This window comes from Falco rusticolus, chromosome Z (genome assembly GCF_015220075.1).
Source record: "Falco rusticolus isolate bFalRus1 chromosome Z, bFalRus1.pri, whole genome shotgun sequence".
Lineage (NCBI taxonomy): Eukaryota > Metazoa > Chordata > Aves > Falconiformes > Falconidae > Falco > Falco rusticolus.
This window is the reverse complement of record NC_051210.1, coordinates 29,086,479-29,106,350: the sequence shown is the minus strand read 5'-3', so window position 1 is coordinate 29,106,350 and position 19,872 is coordinate 29,086,479. Positions and strand designations below refer to the sequence as shown.

Here is a 19,872-nt window from a genome sequence, read left to right as displayed (position 1 = left end):
ACCTCAGAAAAACTAAAGAAAAATAGTACTGCAAGCTACTCACACTTGGATCTGTGGGTGGTCACAACTGCACTGTGTAAGCAGCTTGTATGTACACTTTCAACAAAAACCTTGTCAATAGATCTGCAGAAACCAGTTACCAGTGATAACTTATAACAAGGAATGCCTTTCTTCTTCCGTCTAACTTCTTGCCTCCCACCGCCCCCATCGCCCCCCTTAAATTCTTTGGTTTTGTGATGCATATATATTCAGACTTTACTGGAAGGTCCCAAGTCTGTGATGGTAAAATAAATCTACCCAGCAGCATAAAAACTGCCTGAGGTGTGGCTTCATAAAGATATGTTGAACTCCGAGTTTTGGGATGGATCCTTACGTGACAGGTGTATGAGAATAGCATCTTTCTACATGAATATTACTGCTTATTCCCAGTGAACTGCTTGTGCTGTCTCTTGCCTTTCAGTGTGAATAATAGTATGGGAATTCAGTGAGTAGAGATGTTTAATGCAGACGTGTACATGCCACTGCTAGCCATGTACTTTATTTCTTTCATAGCAAGTTAGAAGGAAACCAATGGTTGCATGAGACCGATTTTATTAACTCTAAGACAGCTGTTGACAATTGAATGGAAATTAAATAAATACCTCTGCACTGTGCCTTATGTCCCACAATGAATTACAATTACATCTAAATGTTAAGGCAAAAAAGCTTCTTAAATAAATAAATAAAAAAAAGTCAGACATTATCCCAGCACTGTCTGCTGTGTTACACAGCTGATTGATTTAGATCAAAAACGGCAGCCAGAAGGCTCCTAATTTAACAGTTTAAGTAGGACTGAATTTAGGGGCACAAAATTAAGATAATCTATTCATCTCTGGATGGAAATTGTAAAAACAAAGGAATTCATTATTATATTTTTTAGCTGTATTAATAGAAAATAATTTTTGGGTTTGTTACCACTATGTGAAATCTGTGGAACTGGAGGTAAGTTTTGCAAAACTTTACTAATCAAGTAGCACTTCATTTCATGTATAGTCCTACTTAAATCATAAATCAAATCGAAATACTCATATTTGCATGATATGCAGGTCACATTTGACTCCATTTGCTTCGTGGGAAGCCTCAGACCAGTTTATTCTGCAGTACTTACTGAAAAGCACTTCAGAAGTAGTGTTTTTGTAAGGGACAGGTACATACAGATTGTAAGATGAGAAAACTATATATGCAGAATAACTAAGTGAAAAGTTATGGCATTCTGTTAAAAAATAGGCATTTATGCTCAAGTCTGATAGAACAGATTTCCTCTCCCTATTCCATTACTTGTATGAAAACATCTTAAGCTTAAGCGGCAGCATATTACATTACATCTGTGTAAACATAAGCATTAAGATTTTTATACTTTGGAGTTTTACAGAAACACTGGTTAAAAAGTAGACAGGACAAACTACCAGAAACAGAAAGGGATGTGACATAACAATTTCCAAGGCTGTCAGGTAGTAGAAGTGTTTACCACAAGGTGAATGCTCTAAGAGTGTAATTAAGTATCCTAAGAAAAAGTTCTGAATTATCTTCTGAAATGCAGACTTAAAAACCAACCAGAAAACTACCTTAGATAGGCAATGTGGAGTTAAATAGCATTATAGTTTGTCATACGCATGCAGATACAAGCCAGTTAATTACCTTTATCTCTGCTACCTTGGACTGTAACAGACATTTGGACTAAATAAAGCAATCGACTTGTTAGATTGTTAGTTAGTCAGATAGTTATCTTTGGTACTTACAGTCTTTCAATACCAGGGCAGGGTCTCTATGAGGAAGAACTCAGGCAATTACAAGCTGCAAAGGCTCCAAGGTTCTGTCTGTCTCAGGTCTGCTTTTTCAGGAAGCACCCACAAACTGTCCTCATACCTGAATTAGTTGAGTCCTGTACTGAATCTCTGCGTTCATTAATGCACTGAATTCCTAAAGAATCTCCCCATGCCTGCCAATTAGACACTGCCTTTCACCCCATGATTTTTCAGAGCCCATCTCCCTGGGCTGCTTACCTTTGCTGTATGCTGAGCTAATTAGCTGTACAGACAGACAGACTCATTCCTATTGCCTCCTTCTGTTACACAGACCACAGGCTAAGGAGAGAAAGTGTGAAAAGAGTTGTTTCATCAGGGTATTGATGATATGCTGAAGCAAAGATCATTCTGGTTTACACCACGTTAACAGAGACTCCCTTGCTCCCCAAGACTCTAACCTTCTACGGAGAGACTGACAATATAAGGAAGTAAGATGTAAAGTTGTTCCAAACTTATTACCATTAAAGTAGTGCACGTGGACTCTTGTTTAAAGACTGAATGAACTAAACGGTATGCTTTTCTTCCTCTTTCACATGTAACAGGAATATGACTTCGATATTAAAGGCAAGTGGAAAATGAAAAAGAAAGCAAAATTAACCTTGTGATGTATTAGGTTAATGAAATTTGAATCTATTTTCCTGGAGTGTCATTTCCAATTCCACATACAGTAAGTGTATTAAAGTAGTTACATATAGAGAACAGGACCTGGGTTGCTCAGGGGTCTGAAGAGGCACTCCAATCAAAAGACACACATAGATGTGCTGGCAAAAGCCTGAAGCAGAAATGCAGGCACACTGCTGCTACACAGGGCTAACATGCTTTTTCCTTCAGGCGGAGGGCTGTTTGTAGCTACATCAACTGGAGTTATTTCATTGGTACAGAATACTTTTATATAAGTTCCAGTTAAGTCTTCCCCATTTGGAAAATATCCAAAAATAAAGAGCTGTCCTTTGGTTACTGTAACAATCTTTTCTTCCACGTTCCCACACAAAAATTAGGTATTTAGGATTCTGCAGTGGAAAATTGCTACATGACGTTGTGCCTACTGAGTGTGCATAGTTGTATGTGTGCATCTTCATCTCCTCCTTATTAATTTCCAGATTTTGTTTCGTTACAAATTAATGAACTAACACTACTTCATGTGTGTTTATTAAACCAATACATTTTAAACTGATTTTGTTATAACCCACACTTCCTTCCTGCTGAGGATATGAATTTAAGATAGTCAGCAACCCTACTGTCCTGACCTCTGCATTTTCCTAAGTTCATTCTAAATATTTTGTTTCATATGTGGACATTGAAGTGGAGTGAGTACTCTTAAGTTCATTCAAGGTGTAAACTTCATTGTGACCTTTGATGATTTTAGCTACTGTGGGAATTCTGCTGCTTTGGAAAAAATAGGCTTAACAAAGATATATTTAAGCTGTAACTTTGAGGATAGTTCCTCCCAAATCCAGTCTCAGAAGGGTCTCATCTGGCAGAGTCAATGAACATAACTCAGAACCATCCTTCAGAATACTTTTACAAGAGTTAAGAGTGCATTTCAGAATAATATTTTAAAGTAAACAGCAAGATTTCCACCATACTTTTCTCAATGTGCTGAATCAAATGGACAGCCTTTGAATATTTTCGGAACCGATTACCAAGACAGACTTAAGGTCACACATGAAAAAGAAGTTACTCCCTGTGACAAGTCCTAAATTAAACCAAGAAGTGCATGCACACCTCAGCCAGACTGGTAACTCAAATCTTGTTAAGCTGCAACTGAACCAGTCTCTTAACAGGTAAGAGCCCAGAAACAGATTATTTTCCCTCCTTAATGTTTTAAATGGAAATGCAATTAAATTCACTTGGTTTGCTTTTCTTTTCCAGCTAAAATCGGGTCTAGCTGTATCAGCAGCCAGGCCTGCATACCCTGAATGCAGCCACTTAAATGTAAGATTTAATTGGACTTCCTTCTGTCAACAGATTTTCATGCAGCTCTAATGTTGTAACGAACATTTACCTACTTCATCTTACTTACGTGCCATAGTTTTATTTAAGAACATACATAGCTGCTGGCTAAGATTAGCTTTTATATCGTTCCAGAGAGAAGACAAAAATTAAAAACTTTGAAAGCAAGAGCTGTGCTGTAAGAGGACAGAGGCTGCAGTTCTTCAACAGGCTAAAACCTGAATAAGGCATCAGGTGTGTCGAGTTCACAAGGCAAAGAAGAGACAGTATCAAGAGCAGAAAACCAAAGGTCAAAGCCAAAGTTCCCCATTTCTTTTACTCAGGCAGGTGAAAGATTTAAGATTTTCCAAACTACAGACTGGTAATTTGAACACGACCTAGTTGTCCTCCCCAAGAAGTTCACCTCACATCTGAAGCACGGATACAGCATATAGGTTAAAAAAAAAGCACAGAATAGTTTAAACTGCTCTTTCTCGCTTTAGTTGCTTCAGTGTTCACAAACACTTCTCTCGTTATGTTTATTTTGTTTTAAAATATAAATACCACTTAATTTTATTGCTAGACATACCTCACTTAAAAATAGTAAAAAAAATTAAGATACTTGGTTTTCTTCTAGGTCCTCAGACCCCAAAGATACAGCATAGTAAAAGTCAGCGTAATATTTCTGAAAAGAGAAGTTGCAGAATCCTCATTACTTCATGTAAGTTATTAGATATAAAGGAATTAAATTTATTGGTAATTGTGTGGGCACACTAAAAATCTGCGTGCTTGCAGGTCAGTACAGCACTGTTATTATCACGCATTCTTCAGGGCGAGACTTGTATGTGAGATTTTGCAGTGAAGGAAAAGAACTGCTGGCTTCAAAGAATGCACATTAATCATGTGGATTGCTCATGTTTATATAGGTAGAAGAGAAATCTTAAAGAGTACTAACGGCCATCAGATTAATATTTTTATTTTTAATTAAACTAAACAAATCGCTAACATGAGGGCAACACTCTAAATTTAAATTTGATTTCATTGCAAAAATTGGTTTTAAAATTTTCCTTTCCTTCCTTCTTAAAAGGAATCCTCTGCACAACAGAAGATTCTTAATCTAAATGAACACAATACAATTGATTTACAACAAGATACTACTGGAAAATTATTTCAGCCAGTACTACTGAGTAATTTCAGTTACAGTCAATGGCTTTAACCAGAAACACAAACCAAAATCTTCCAACCAAAATCACAGGAACCAGCAGAATGAGGTTTATTAACTTCCAGAAAAACATCTGGTTGTGCAGAAGAGATTGCTCCATTACATAAAAGGATTATTTGTTATTAACATTAATTCTTTCAACTGTATGCATTATGAGTTTTCTCATATTCTATAGAAGCTTTAACAAATTATCCCCAGAAACTAGCTGCATCCAAGCTAGACTTAATGTTGTGCATATTTTCTCGACGTTGTTTGGTATAAATATTTGCCTCTCCTTTTTGCAGCCGATGTCTCAGAACAGACTTTTGATGTTTGGTCAGCTGACGTTTTATCTTCTGTTTCACCAGTTCCTATAAATAAACAAAAAATTCAGCATCAGACTTTTTGGAGATCATTTAGTACTGATACATGGCACGATAGCACATTTTCAGTGCTAACATGAACATGCACAACCCTAACCAGAAGGCCTCTGTACATTGAGAAGTTAGTGATCTACACAGCAGTTATGTAAGCAAGCCCCGTCTGTGCTGTATTGCTGTAAGCTGCATGTACAGGGTTGTCGTCAGGGCTGTGCTGTGCTGCACAGATCTGCTGCCAGTAAGATAAACCAAGTCAGCTCCTGCTCAGTACTGGCAAACACACCTGTGTGGCCCTGCCTCTATCTAAAAGTGCAGCGAGAAGTTCTCATGTGAACCTTAGTTCAGCCTGACCACAGAAATAATGAACAGAATTGTCTCCTTGTAAGAAAATCATAAAATAGCTCGACAGACTAAAAAGAGAGATTCTCTGCCATGGGTAAGGTCTTATGGTGTGCTGCATATGTGTCGGGAGTCCTGTTCAATGCAACACCCTCAGGGCTCCCAGCATCTTAAGAGGTGTGGGATTATCTATGCTGTTCTCTTCTGATGGTCTTAGTTACAGTAAATAGTATTTTAAACCATACCTTATGGAGTTGTGTCTTTCTTATGGGGATCATAAAGGACCAGCACTCTCAGTGCAAAACACGTCTTCTTCAAAAATGTAAAAGCTGATAACATACTGTCCTATTTTAAGTTTTAAAAAAATAAAAGGACCAATAGAACATTTCATGTCCTGCAGTAATTATTTGGTTCATGCCTATATTACTTTCAGCACCCTGTTTTTTCTGAAAAAAGTTTGGATTACAAAGATCTGAGTATGACTATAACAGAAAACAACACTTTACCACAAATGTGGCTAAGAACAAAGGCCAGGAGTGATTTACAATTCCTCCAGTTTTCCCCTGTTGTGGTGAGGCACTCTCCTGTTAATATCTGGAAGGTCAGAACTGTCTCATGCCTCTACAGCAAAAGTACTGGAACAGTTCATCTGTTATTTACACCCATGTTTTCAATCAGAGTTCTGGTCTCTGTAACAATGGCAATAGCTATCCATAATAAAAATGAAGACATGATTTAGTAGATTGTGGCTGTGATTTTGTCATTTGGAAAATGATCCCAGATCAAACTGCTGCACTGGTATTGACCGCATACTTACATATCATGTCTTGGAAGAAAAAGAAATCAAATTATTTTCACCTTTCTGACTATTTAATCATGACAGAATCATATCTTGTTGAAAATCTCTAAGGAGTGTCTTATTTTTACTCTAATTAATAAAGCATTAAAAAAAATCATATAAAGGAACAAATCTGTCCTTAATAAAAAGTTCTGATTTCCAAATAACTGGACAAGAGGAAAAATATCTAATTACATTTCCTTTACAGGTACCCCAATTTCAGTTGCCTTGTTGAGCTTTGTTGATTGTACTATCAATTGAACTTCACTGTGACATATGACATACTACGTTGGTAGGAGTAAATCAGGAACCAGAAAGCATAATTGTGGCAAGATATGCTCTTTAAGAACTGCTGTGACTAATACAATTAAAGTAACACAAGTAATGCGTGAATCCAATTACTCAATCCTGACTTCAGCAGAAATCCTGTAATAATTGAGGAACCACCTGAACAGTAGTTTCCTAAGTTACATAGCAGGCAGGCTAACTGCCAAAATGTGGGTAAAAAACCCCAGCTGGGTATGATACGTCCTTCCACGAGCACCTTGAAATAAAAAGCATAGATTATCTTTTAATTATTCTGAATAAAATACTTATTAGAACTAATTTACACTGTTGCACTGATGTCTTTCTTTTGCCAGTAAAGCACCTGCCATTCTGTCTTTTCTATAGGCAGAACCTGAAAGAAGGCTTCTCTACTTCTACTCTGGTCCAGGACAGATGACTAGTTTATACAAAACTTGCTAGAAGAAATTTTGCAAGATGGTACCAGAAGTCTTTGACATGTAACCATAATGTAAATTCACCAAATTCTATTACTTAACCACAGCACATGATTGAAAGACTCACTAATCTTTCCATCATCGTAACAGGAATACTGAGAAATGCTTCAGAGTAAACAAATTTACATTTTTATTATTTAAATTTTTCATCATTCAATTGTTTCCTCTAATTAAATTACAACAATGCATATAAAGCTTTGTACAAGCACAGAAAGATACCTTACTTTATGCGGAATAGCTGATTTTCCAACATTCATGACTTTCTGGCACAGTCTCCCAAGTTATGACTGTACCTACTACTATTGCCACAATTGTTTATATATGCCTATATGAATTTGTGTGATTAATTTTAAAATCTGCTAATGTTTTAGTATGTTTTCTCCAACAAACAGAAAGCAAGCTGCACAAACAACAGATAAATGCTAGCAGCAATAAGAGGCATCAGCTCTAAGCAGCCCAGTGGATCTTACTACAGTGACATTATTTTGCATTTTTAGTTTTGTAATTATTTTCTGTTACAAACAGCTCATTACAGGTATCACTTCACTAGTTCTAACACTCAAAATGAAGATTCAGCAATTGTCAGAAATGTTACTTTACTCAGCATGAAAACATGTAAGTGATCATTATGCAAGGTAAATTGATGCAGGATAAAGTTTTTTGTGTGGCTGAACCTCTTGAAACCTTTTCTGCTAAAGTGTTTTTATCTTACTTTTACAATAGAAAATTAAGTATGCACACATAATTTACAAATTTTTAACACATTCCGTGTCTGTCTACGGAATAAACACACATTCTCTAAATACTCTAAAAGGTTTCTATATCCACGTAACAGCCACTGATACCACTCAGTGGGGTACAGGAGTACAGTTTCAAGTAATTTCCTTTGTAGGACTCAGCAGCACTAATTTTTTTTTTTCTTCCAAATCTTGTACACTTAAATTAGCAAACTCAAAAAAAAAAAAAAAAGCATGGACCAGAAACTAGGAATTCCTGCAGGTCATCCTGGCTCTTGTTTACTTCATTCCACAGTTTTAACCTAACTCTTTGTCTCCTTAAGAAAACACAGCATCATCCCCTAGAATAAGAACTGTGATGACAAAGGTCAAAGTTGAGGCTTTTTTCTTGCATAAAGTCCTGTAAAAAAATGACTTAGAAGAGATTTAAACATGCTGTTCCTTCACATTTATTTACACATGTAACTTTATTGGTTATTGGTGTATCTTTAAAATACTTATCTTAAAAAACAAAATATAATCCAAACATGAAAGAGTAAAGCAGTCAACTGTTCCATGAATATTACAGCCACTGACAGGTACCTTGTGTAAAACAAGGCTGATTCACAAAATAACACATCATCTAACAGGCCAGTAGCAAAGCCTTTGTTAGAAGAGTACCAAAGCAATAAGTAGTAGACTGAAAAGACTGTAAATTAGGAAGATAAAAGTCTAACAAGGGAAAAAAAAACCCAAACAAAACACACTTGCCAGCACTAGACATTTCAGATGCAGTATTTCTAGGGCAAATGCTCTAATTAGGCAATAGAAATGCTTTGAAAAGGTACAAATTGGAAAAGTACATATTTATCATGAAAGAGTTGAAACTACACCAACACATTCCCCAAACAAGATTTTTCGGAGTTCTGCTCCTCACTGCAAATGAAAATGAGACTGAACATAGGCATGTATTCACAAGGTCAAGTATGTAGTCTACCCTAATTAAAAAAATGCCTCATGGATCAGCTGTCAGCTGAAAGAAGTTTCTACCTGTTTTGTACAAGAATTAATGAAGAACACTGGACTTTCTTCCCTTTAAAAGGAAAAGGCACTTTAAAAAATATGACAGAGGTAGCCACACCGACTAATGAGCAGTGCTGGGTTGAAGAGTAAGACAATAATGCAGAAAGTAAAATTTATTCATGTTGCCAAAGAAATAACTACTGAAGTGAGTTCATATAAATATTTCAGAAAAGAGTACGAAGAAATCTCTAAGATGACAGGTGAAAAAGGCCAAATTAAATCTTGCCTCAAGCATCCGATTTTAAAATAAAAAATATTAATTATGGCTAGCAACTGAAATGAATTAATTGATTATATGTTGTGTGTTAACACACATTAACATACATTAGCCTGCTTTGGCTAAATGAGAGCTTTTAATATGATGTGGAGCTTTGGTGAAAGAACAAAGAGCAGCACATGAAAGGAAGTGCTGGAAATCATTACCTGTAAACAATTCCAGAAGTATCAGTCCTATTTTTCTGTAGACATGGAAACTAGAGAGGTACATGGTAACAAGTCTTCTTACAGAGACTAGAGAACATTTTTACAAATACATACTAACAGCTATGTGCAAGTTAACATGGTCTGAACAGACTAGATAGTAACATAGTAACAATAATATTTACCGGTGGAATGGTTGAACAGCTCCCAGCACTTCTGACCGATGAGATACTTTTAGTCCTTGTTCTGTGCTCAGCACTCTCTTCACTTCTGAAATACGTAAATCAATTTTTTATTCTTTACTTATTCTTTATTCCACTAGCAAAACAAACATCTTTTGCCTCTATAAGCACCATATTTTATATATATCACCTGAAAACTCACAACAAAACATGCAAATACTACAAAACATTTATGTTCTGAATATCAACATTAGTTGTTTAAAACCAGCTTTTTATCAAAGGAAGAATTCGTTGCACAACAGCCGCGTGTATACCAAGCACATGAAAAGAAGCTTCAGAACACTAAAAAAAAAAAATACTTCAGATTCTACAAAATGTTTTGACATGTCATTTCACTACAAAGCAAAAGCAGATGAGGACGAGTATGAGCTTGGTATATGCCTCCAGGTGTGTGCTGGGCTGGCAAATTTTCATGTACAAGGGGCTAGCCTGAAGGTAAGCAGGAATTTCTAAGTATTTCAGGAAAGGAATTAAAGGCTAGAACACCACAGAGTACAATATATTGGAACAATATATTCCAAGGAGCTTGTTCTTGCTAATTTCAGCAGAGTGAGCAGCAGAATAATTTGGCTTTGAGATATTCAAATTACAAACTTACTCATAAAAGTTATTTAGAAGCAGTATCTTACTGTCAAGAACTCCTTCACTACTAATACTAACTGAAATAGAGAAAAAGAAAAAAAATCCACCACAGAAAATAGGTTGCTCTACGAATTAAATCCAAGACCAGTTACCCCATCAGATACTTCAGTTGTCTAGCTGTTTAAGATTTGTTGCACATTACATGTGAAGCTTTACATATATAGTACCAATCAACACGTTATCTACCATTAAGACCAAGAGGAAAGATATTCACGGCAATGTTTTCAAAATAAATTGAATTTTTAGTATTCAATTTAAACAAGGGTAGCTGAAGAGGTCCTTTTCAGTCTACTTGAAAGATTCACATTTACTGGGGAGAGGGGAGGAATCACACTCCTAGATAGGAAATATGAACCTTTACCTGTAATGCCTGAATTTCTCATTTAAAGTTGACAAGTCAACCAGATCAGGGCATTTGTCTTCATTCTCCTCATCATTACAGCACTCCTCTTGTCCTGTGTGATTTTTGACTTCAGCAGCGTTTTCAGTTATGCTTTTGCCCTTAAAAAAAGCAATTGCAGAACTCTCTGCATCTTCACCAGATTTCTGAAGCATAGCTTGCCCTTCAACTTCTTCTAAGGCTGAACTCAACTTTGACATACTCAGCCTTTGTGTATTTTCACTACTTTCAGTTGTATCAGCCTCCTCATTGACATACATAAAGTTGTCACAGGTTCTGCTTTCAGACAAATAACCCATTTCAGACATGAAGTCTTCATAGCTGTCTTTATCTTTGGTGAAGAAGTTGAGCTTATTCTCAGCATCTTCTACAAATTCTGATATCTCTGTTGTATTATCATCCTCATCAGAACCTGGTGGGTAAAGCAGGTCATCATCTTCTAGCATTTCTTTTGTATAGCCGCTGGCAGCGATCTCTCTATCAAGAGAACACTCTCTCCTGTGAAAGAATTGCATTTTGTTTTAATATGCTAAATCATCAAGCTACCAATATTCTACATTTTGGATTAAAAATACTAATCAAGCTGGACTGTAATTACCCATACTATTAACAAAGAGGATACACTCTTGTGAAACACACAGAACACCACATGGTAGAGCTGAGCTTCAGAAAAAAGTATTAACAGAATGTGACATCACAAAAGCAAACGACTACAATAGATGATTCCATCTCCATAACCAGTATTTATTTGTTTATTTATTTATAGGAAATTATTTTATTTTTGCAGGAATACAGTTTGGCTTTAAGCTCAGATTATGTTGAGCAAACAGAAGAATAAAGGGTACATATGACACAGAGAGACTGATTCAAGTGTGGTAGCCCTTTGGAACAGGGATCGGAATGAAACAAGGTCCTTTTCATTGCAACAGCTTCAGTCTTAAGTGAAAACTTACTTTGTTTTTCAAAAGGGACAAAAAAATTAGGAAGAAAACTTTCAGCATAATAATGCTTGAAGAGGCAGTCACCATATTTACCAGCATTTTAAAAATAAATTTAAAATTGAAACCCAAATTAATTCTTGATATACTAGAACTATAAAATGGGCTTCCAGAAGTAGAAGAAACTAATTCTGCATCCCTGCTAAAATTTCCTAGATATTTACCATTCAAATCAAGCTTTTAGACTGGTCTCTCTTCCTCAGCAGCAAGAAGAAAGACAAAGGAGGCAGTACTGTATTTTAAAGCACACTTTAGCTTTTGGAAACCACTTACAGTAACTTTGGTTGAATAAAACACAATAGAAATGACAAAAATATAATTTAAAATTGCATAGTTGGGCCTATTTTTTTTTTTAGTTCTTCTACAGCCACTTTTCACAGGCATCCATTTTTCTCACAACACCAGTATAAACAGGACAACTCAAATTTATCTGGCAGTTTCTACCTGATGTCTTTGAATGCTGGGAAGACCTCACTCTCATAGTTGAAACGTTTCTTAAAGAACTCCTTAATACAGTTAACATCTCTGTCAAAATACCTGTAAAGAAATACAGAAGTGTAAAGAGATAAAATCAAGGTAATGAATTCTACTGCAGTGACAAACTTTTACCCTGTATCTTGTCTTTTGCTGATTTTATTTTAAAATCATTCCTATTAGTGATCACAAGGCAAAAGCTAGGGAGACAAATTGCATGCAGTATACTTCCAAGCACTTCTTAATGTCATTCTCTCTCAGAAGGAATTAATTACATATTTAGCCTAAAGAGACATTTCTACTCATTCATAAATCAAATTACATTTGGAACATTTTTTTGTGCTGCATGACAACAATGGTAGAAAAAGAATCAGAAACAGGACTATGGAAACAGTCATAGTTGACTATTTGCTGTCATCAGCACTTGTCAGATTTACTTTGACAAAAATCTTTAAATTTGAACCTACCATTCAGCATTTGCATGTGATGTTGATACCATCTGAGGGAAATCAATCATAGTGACATGGTCATCATTATCCAATATGAGATTAAATTCATTGAAATCACCATGAATCAAACCATGATTGGCAAGATTTACAATCAGATCCATTAATTCACTGTAGACAGAGGCAGGATCTTCCACGTGGTGCACCTGGCACCTGAAAATATAAATAAAATATCCTGAACATTGAAAAACTTAATTTAGAAATACAAGCAAAGTATATGAAATACATGTGACAGAATGCCAGAGTAATTAAAGTTAAAAAGGTCCTCAAGTCTCTAGTCCAATACTCTCCTCCAAGCTCAGTCAACTTTGAGATCAGATCAGATGACTCAGGGCTTTATATAGTTCGGGCTTGAAAAATTCTAGGGATGAAGAGAGCCTGTGCAACCCTCTCCAAGTACCCTGTACCACTGCCTCACTGTCCTCAATGGGACAAAATGTCTCCTTATAAGGCTAAATCTCAATTTATGCTTACTGTCTGCCAGCAGGAACCATATCGTAATACATAATTTAAATAACAGATCCATAAATTTTTATGCTTCTCCTGGTTTAGGTAATTTTATGGTCTCAGTAGGAACTAGGTCTTCCTGTATTCAAATTCAGATGCCTCATGACATTTCCTTTTAGAAATTCTTATTTTCTACACTGTTAGGAAAAAAGAAATTTTAAAAAAAAAAAGCTTAAAGCATTCCTGAACATATACCTGAGAAAGCAATGTACCTTAAGTGGCAAAATACAAATCATCTGGCCTTTAGAAACAAAACAAGTAAAAAAGCAGTGTTGTGGTTTAACCCTCGCTCACTCCCCCCTCACCCGGAGGGATGGGGAGGAGAGTTGGAAAGGAATGCAAAACCTGAGGGTTGAGATAAGAACAATTTAATAATTGAAACAGAATAAAAATGAAAGAACAATAATAACAATGATGACAGTAACAGTTATAATGAAAAGGGAAAGGGAAAGAATAAAATCCAGAGGGGAAGGTAGAAAGGAACACGTGGCACACAATGCACCTGCTCAGCACCCGCCGACCGATGCCCAGCCAGTCCCCAGTCCCGGAGCAATGACCCACCCACCCCGGCCAGCCCCCCAGGCATATATACCGGGCGTGACATCCCATGGTATGGAATACCTCTTTGGCTAGTTCAAGTCAGCTGTCCTGGCTGTGTCCCCTCCCAGTTCCTTGTGTCCCTCCATCCTTTTGGCTAACAAGGCCTGAGGAACTGAAGTCTCACACCAAATCCAAACCACTGCACTGCAGTAGCTACTAAGAAGAAAACTAACTCTGTCCCAGATGAGACCAGGACACACAGTTTTCAATGTAAACTGAGCAGAAGTTCTAAAATAGTTATAATCTTACCAGAATCACCACTGTAAGGATCAAAAACTGAAGCTCAGAACATGAATGATACTGTATTCAATACTGTATATAACCAATAACATATCAAATATGTGATTTCTGTGCAGAAAACAGTTGCATTACTACCTTTTGTCACACTGCTCTTTTGGTGTATTCCTTACTTAAAAAAAATCAGTCTATTTCACCAGTTTCTTTGGACTAAGAAAAAAACTCATTTCTCTGTATAAATAAATTATAACCTTGCTTATCTTATTAAGTAGAGTGCTAGTGATTGTGGGCTAGAGAGCATTATGCAGCATGGTGAAGTCAGAATTCACTTACATGACAAGGAAAAACCCTAATCCTTTAACCTTACTGAACCTAACATTGTTAGGATTTCTACAACGTAGGGAATTCAGGCAACAGTACTTACAAAGGATAGCCATCAATGAGCTCCATAACAACTGCATGCCTGTTGTAGTCCACAGGTTTTGGAACAGGAAATTTTCTGTCATGCAAAGCCTGGAAACAGACAATACGTTGAAAAATTGAAATTAAATAGTTAAGAAAACATTACTATATTGACAAATTCCCGTCAAATATAAGCAATAAATATTACCATGGAAGCAGCATACATTACTCAAATGCTAACTGGAAACTTCAAATCACATGCTTATGAAGGAATATGTCATAACATATACGTAACATAACTCTGACTGCGAAGACAAATAAAATCTGTAAGTTTAAACAGTAAGTGCACTGCTATATTGTCAACAGTTTAATTATTGTGCACCTGGAAGAAAAACACAGCAGAATGAAGAGTGGCAGAATCATACTTGGTCTGCTAGCCCAAGTAACCAATAGCAGGTAACTGGAAACAGGTTGTCAGGAATTAGAAAAATACTCCACACTAAGCTGCTGCCAATATAGTTCTGCCTAACTAGTTACTCTACAATCAGTTGCTGTAAGACGATAGTTCATTCTTAAATATTAAAAACCAGTATTACACCAATTAAAGATTAACCAAAGGGAGAATATTTTGAAGCTCTACTGTTCGCCTTTTCCAACTCAAATTTAGTCATTCACTTGATCCACTCAACTTCTTTATGGGTTCATTCACTTTTTACTCATTCTTCTGTTACTAGTGATTTTTTCTTAGATAGAGGTCTAAGTTAAGGCAACATAAATATAGCTTTTGTTACTTTAAAATTAAACTATCATCGCTTTTCAGAATGCAATTAATGCTCTCTCAACTCTCTTTTCAAGGAAATTAGCCCCCATGATCATATTCCTTCAAATTCTGACCACATCATGCTTTACCAGTTAGAACAACTGGACCAATACAGAGGTTCTAAATGATGGTAATAGTTCCTTCTCCCTCTGTGGAGGCCACTGGTAGAACCCACTGAGTTTTTTTAAGAGAAACAAGAAAATAATATTTAATGTATATGGTACTGTTAAATAGCACAAAAGGAGAAGGGAAAACTAGTTTTTTGTAAATGACTAGTTTTCCACTGTCAACTTTTAATTACTTTATAACATCTGCATTTTTTTAAAGGTCAAAAAATCTAGTACTCAGAGTAGCAATATATACTTGGAAATGAAATCTTCTTGCACAGTATAGAACAAAATGTGCGTTTTCAGGTCAGAACACCAGTCTGGACAGAAAGATTTGCTTCAACAGCACAGCAACAACTGAAAGCATGGTAAATTAAAAAATAAGTAAATTATTTTTTAAAAATGACAGCTGGGTAATAATAATTCTGACAAGAGTAATTCTGGAAAGAGTTATTCTGACAAGAAACTGTAAATTTCCTTACTTTTTAAGGTGTTTCTGCAAGCTTATGCAATAGATTTTGAAGGAAAAACAGCAGCACTGGTGATACATAAATTATCTATCCATAAATAAAAAAAATAATTTGAATTTCTCTCATGGCACCTGTTTCTGTTGCAAGGGACTTCCAAGGCAAAGCTTCATTTTGCCACTAAAAAGCATACAAAATACATAGCATTGAAATTCTCTGAAACATAATACTGTAAGTCTGTTAGGGGAGGAAAAAAAACAAACAAAAGAAGTGTAAATCCTACCACTACTGTAAATATGAAATAATCAAAAGACAGTCTGGAAAGTATCTTCAGTCTATTACACCATTGCTGCTAGTGTGTGAATGGTCACCCACCTTCATATATGCAAACTCCTTCATTGCTGCCAGCCGGGATAAATACAGCCATGACATTTTATGTCTGTGCTTGTGGTAGTCACGTTTATTTTTCAGACTGCGAAAAGAAGTTCTTCCAAGCCTATGTAATTTCAATGCAAACTGTTGCTCCTCTTCATTTGCAACAATGTAAATATCTAGAAGACATAATAGCATAGCTCTAAATCTAACAAGCTAGGTAGGATCTGATGAAAACTGCAGCATTAAGGTCTGTTACTTCACTTCTCACAATTACTGTATCTGGCATGGCAAGTTCTCCTACAGTTAGTAAAGACAGCTAAATTAACATATTGCATACTAAGAGATCATAAAAAGAAGAAATTATTGTTAGAGATTATGGTACTCCACTAGAAGAAATACTGATGTGATCTGAAACATCTGTCAGATTAGGAGATCTTAAGGTTCCTATGCTCAGGTTAACATCCCCAGGCTATCTGCACAGCAAAGAACAAATATAAGCTATCCTTGAGCGAAATCTAAGGCAGATGCTGGTGTTCTTATTAATCACAATCTGGAAGAGCCGCCTTCTTTCTATTGTGTGGATAGACAACTCAAAGGGACCAGCCTCTCACTTTAAACAGTGTTAACAGACAGCTCGTGTTTCATTTCTACCATTTGTTCCAATAAACCCCTTCTCACTATCCAATTTCACAAGTTATGTGCTGCGTCACATTACAATCTACATGAACATAAGAGGAACCAACACAGCACTCCAATAGTTTTGACCCTATTTTACTTTACCATAAAGTGGGATGAAAAAACTGAAATTATCTTTTTGCTAAAATGGTTCAAAACTCTACAAAGCATGGGACAAATAGCATCTGCCTGCAAAGCAACTTTTTAAGCGATGAACTAAGAATCAACAAAACTGTCAAAGTAGAATGACACTCTTGTGAAGAAACATTCAAATGCAGCCAGAAGCCTCACACAACATTTGAACAAGTGAAACATAAATCTTGGTGTTTGACAGATTAACTGATGTGACCATCCAGAAGAAAACTTAACTAGTTTCTAGCAAAACATGTGCAGCATTACAGCTGTGTTTGCTTAAAGAAATTATTAAAAATGGGGGGTTTTAGTTACCTGATTCTTTGCCAACACCCATCTGGTTTCCAACAGAATGTATAACTTGTCGGGAAGACAGAGTTTTCAAAGCAAGGTAATCATATCCTGCATTTGTTAACCGATAACCCTGGACAGCTAGTCAAGAATAAAATACAAAACATTTAATTCCTCATTAATTAAATTAATTAATTATACTGCATTTAAAGTAAGTCTCAATTTAGTCTTGTTTCAGCTTACAGTACACAGCACTCAAGTAGTATTTCACCCATCGGCTAATATCAGCCCGACAGGAAAGAATGGTAAAGATGTTTGAACTCCTGTAAGTTTTATGAAAATTGACAACTGGGCAAAAGACAAGACATGCTCTTAGCCCCTCTAATAGAGGCAATGGCAGTATTTTAAATAGCCTGGGAAAACCCAAGGAGCATTTTGGAAGATACACATATAGGAGATGCATCAGGGACATAGGATTGTTGTGGTAATCTACAGCAACTCTTAATGCTATGAAGAACGGAGACAAAAAGGATATGAATTTCCTGCAAACTTGTACAGTATGTTTGCAAAGCTAGATACAACTAAAAGGCTGAAGGAAATGGGGAAAAGCCTGCACAACTACTACCTGTCACATGACAGGGAATAAAAGCTACTTGAGTAGTTGTTTGGTGGGGGTGAAACATACAAAGTGTTTGCAGTCTGGTCCAGTTTGTGTACTACATGACTGTAACTAATTTGGGTTGATTCCTGTATGCATTTGAATATTGCCTTAACTGATGTTTCTTTCATTTTTCACAGTTTTTGTGACTAAGCAATACAGAAAATTAACTGTTCATCTCTTTTCTGCCTGTCATCTTCATAGACATGAGAATTCAGCAGACAGCTACAACATTTGGTCTGCACAAATCCATATTCCCAGGGCAGGTTCAAGAGAACACAAAGCTAGTAAGTGCTCTGGCTGCTCATACGTGCCAAGCTGTGGTACTTCTGCAAGTACCACTGTGAGGGCATTGGGGACAGAATGAGAGTGAGAGCCCAACATAAAATTCAAACTCACTTTTAGTTCGTTCATAAGCTAGAAGTCTGTGCTTCACCAACTCCCTCAAAATTTTATTACAACCACCATGTTTAAGGCTGGCAATGGAAGCAATTAAGCTAGCAGGAACTATTTCATGGTTCTTCATGCCCATTTCCACCTAAAAGACCAAATAAAAATAGCTTCGTTAGCCCCTGTGTTCAACAATGAAGTAAGATCCCACTTGAGACTAAAATCACTTTTTATGGATGCACTATTACTTTTTCTGTGACTTACCCAAACTTTTTAATACACACCACTGCCCCTTGCTGTCCCTTGTATAATTCTGCCTTGAAACTTCTATAGTACCGGCCCGAAAATGAATGGCCGATTAGAGTTCGGTTGCAGCAGCAGATGAACGCACAGGTCTGCTTTTCTCAGACCAGATGATTTTCTCGCACTCAAACGGCCACGCTCCCTTCGCCCTCCTGCCAGGACCCCGCTGCCGGGACAGGCAAGACAGCCCAGCGGGTGCGGCCACGCAGCTAGGCAAGGCACCAGGCCGCGCACTGGCAAACCTCTGCTCCCTCCTCCTTAGACAAGGGGCCAAAAGCCACCAGCACGTGCAGAGAAACTGGCGACCGTACCTTGCCGGGCGGCCACCATCTGGGCAGCCCCAGCGACCGCTCCGCCGTCAGCTATCCCGAGCCGGCCGGCCGAAGGGGAGAACGCGAGCTGGGCCCACCCTGCGGCAAACACCAACATCGGACCCCAGGGGAGGCGGCGGTAACGCAAACCGGCCCCATTCCCCCGCAGCCTTTCTTCCGCTGCCGTCTGCGACGCAAACGACCCGGTCTCCCATCCGCGCGCGGAGTGCGCCCGACCCGCCCTAGCCAACCGGCCACGCGGAACTCCACGGGCAGGGCTGGGCCAGGCAGGCCGCCTCCCCTCCCCCCGCTCGCCCGTCCTCCCAGCCAGGCCTCTCCGCCGGCTCACCGCTGTCAGGACCCTGAAGTGCTCCTTGGAGAGGTACCGAAGCATCACCACGTTCAGCTTCCCCATGACGGCTGCGGCCGGCACACGCTAGCGGCGCCGACAGCCCGGTTCGCCCGGAGAGCGGGGCCGCGCGGGAACGCGCCCGCCCGCCGCACCACCCCGGCGCATGCGCGGAACTCGCACGGCGGCGGCCAGCCCCGCCGGGCCGGGGTGCGGCGTGCTTGGGTCCTGGCAGCTGCCTCGGCTGAACCTTTGCGTGCCTCATTCGTGCCCGAGTCATTACGGACTGACAGTGGAGTCAGAGCAAGCCTTTAGTCCGACACTGCCTTGTCCTCCCTCTCTGCTGTGAATTAGTTGGGTGCCCTGTGCATCTGCCAAGACCGGCTCCCCAGAAACAGAAGCGACACCCGAAGCCGCGCAGCCAAAGCCGCCCGCGGCGCGTCCCTGGCCG

The 19,872-nt window shown here is 38.0% G+C and overlaps 2 protein-coding genes across 4 annotated transcripts in view; both read right to left on the bottom strand.

Annotated features, from left to right (window-relative positions):
- LIX1 (limb and CNS expressed 1) overlaps window positions 1–3,858 on the bottom strand; it is a 30,738-nt gene extending 26,880 nt beyond the window's left edge. Inside the window, 2 exon segments of the mRNA XM_037373860.1 lie at window positions 1,779–1,867; window positions 3,854–3,858. Coding sequence (XP_037229757.1) covers window positions 1,779–1,867; window positions 3,854–3,858 — 94 coding nt within the window.
- A 1,167-nt stretch (window positions 3,859–5,025) lies between these two features.
- RIOK2 (RIO kinase 2) lies at window positions 5,026–19,872 on the bottom strand. 3 transcript variants are annotated; one of them, XM_037373756.1, is made up of 10 exons: window positions 19,422–19,872; window positions 18,468–18,606; window positions 17,435–17,551; window positions 16,313–16,488; window positions 14,566–14,654; window positions 12,759–12,950; window positions 12,262–12,354; window positions 10,781–11,317; window positions 9,721–9,805; window positions 5,026–5,348 (listed from the first exon to the last, which is right to left on the bottom strand). In XM_037373756.1, exons 1-10 carry the CDS (start codon window positions 19,485–19,487, stop codon window positions 5,187–5,189), a joined length of 1,656 nt encoding a protein of 551 aa, XP_037229653.1. In that variant the 5' UTR covers window positions 19,488–19,872; the 3' UTR covers window positions 5,026–5,186. The 3 variants fall into 3 exon arrangements, with proteins under 3 accessions (XP_037229653.1, XP_037229654.1, XP_037229656.1); XM_037373757.1 differs by having other exon boundaries at window positions 10,790–11,317; window positions 19,422–19,871; XM_037373759.1 differs by lacking the exon at window positions 19,422–19,872 and adding an exon at window positions 19,073–19,255.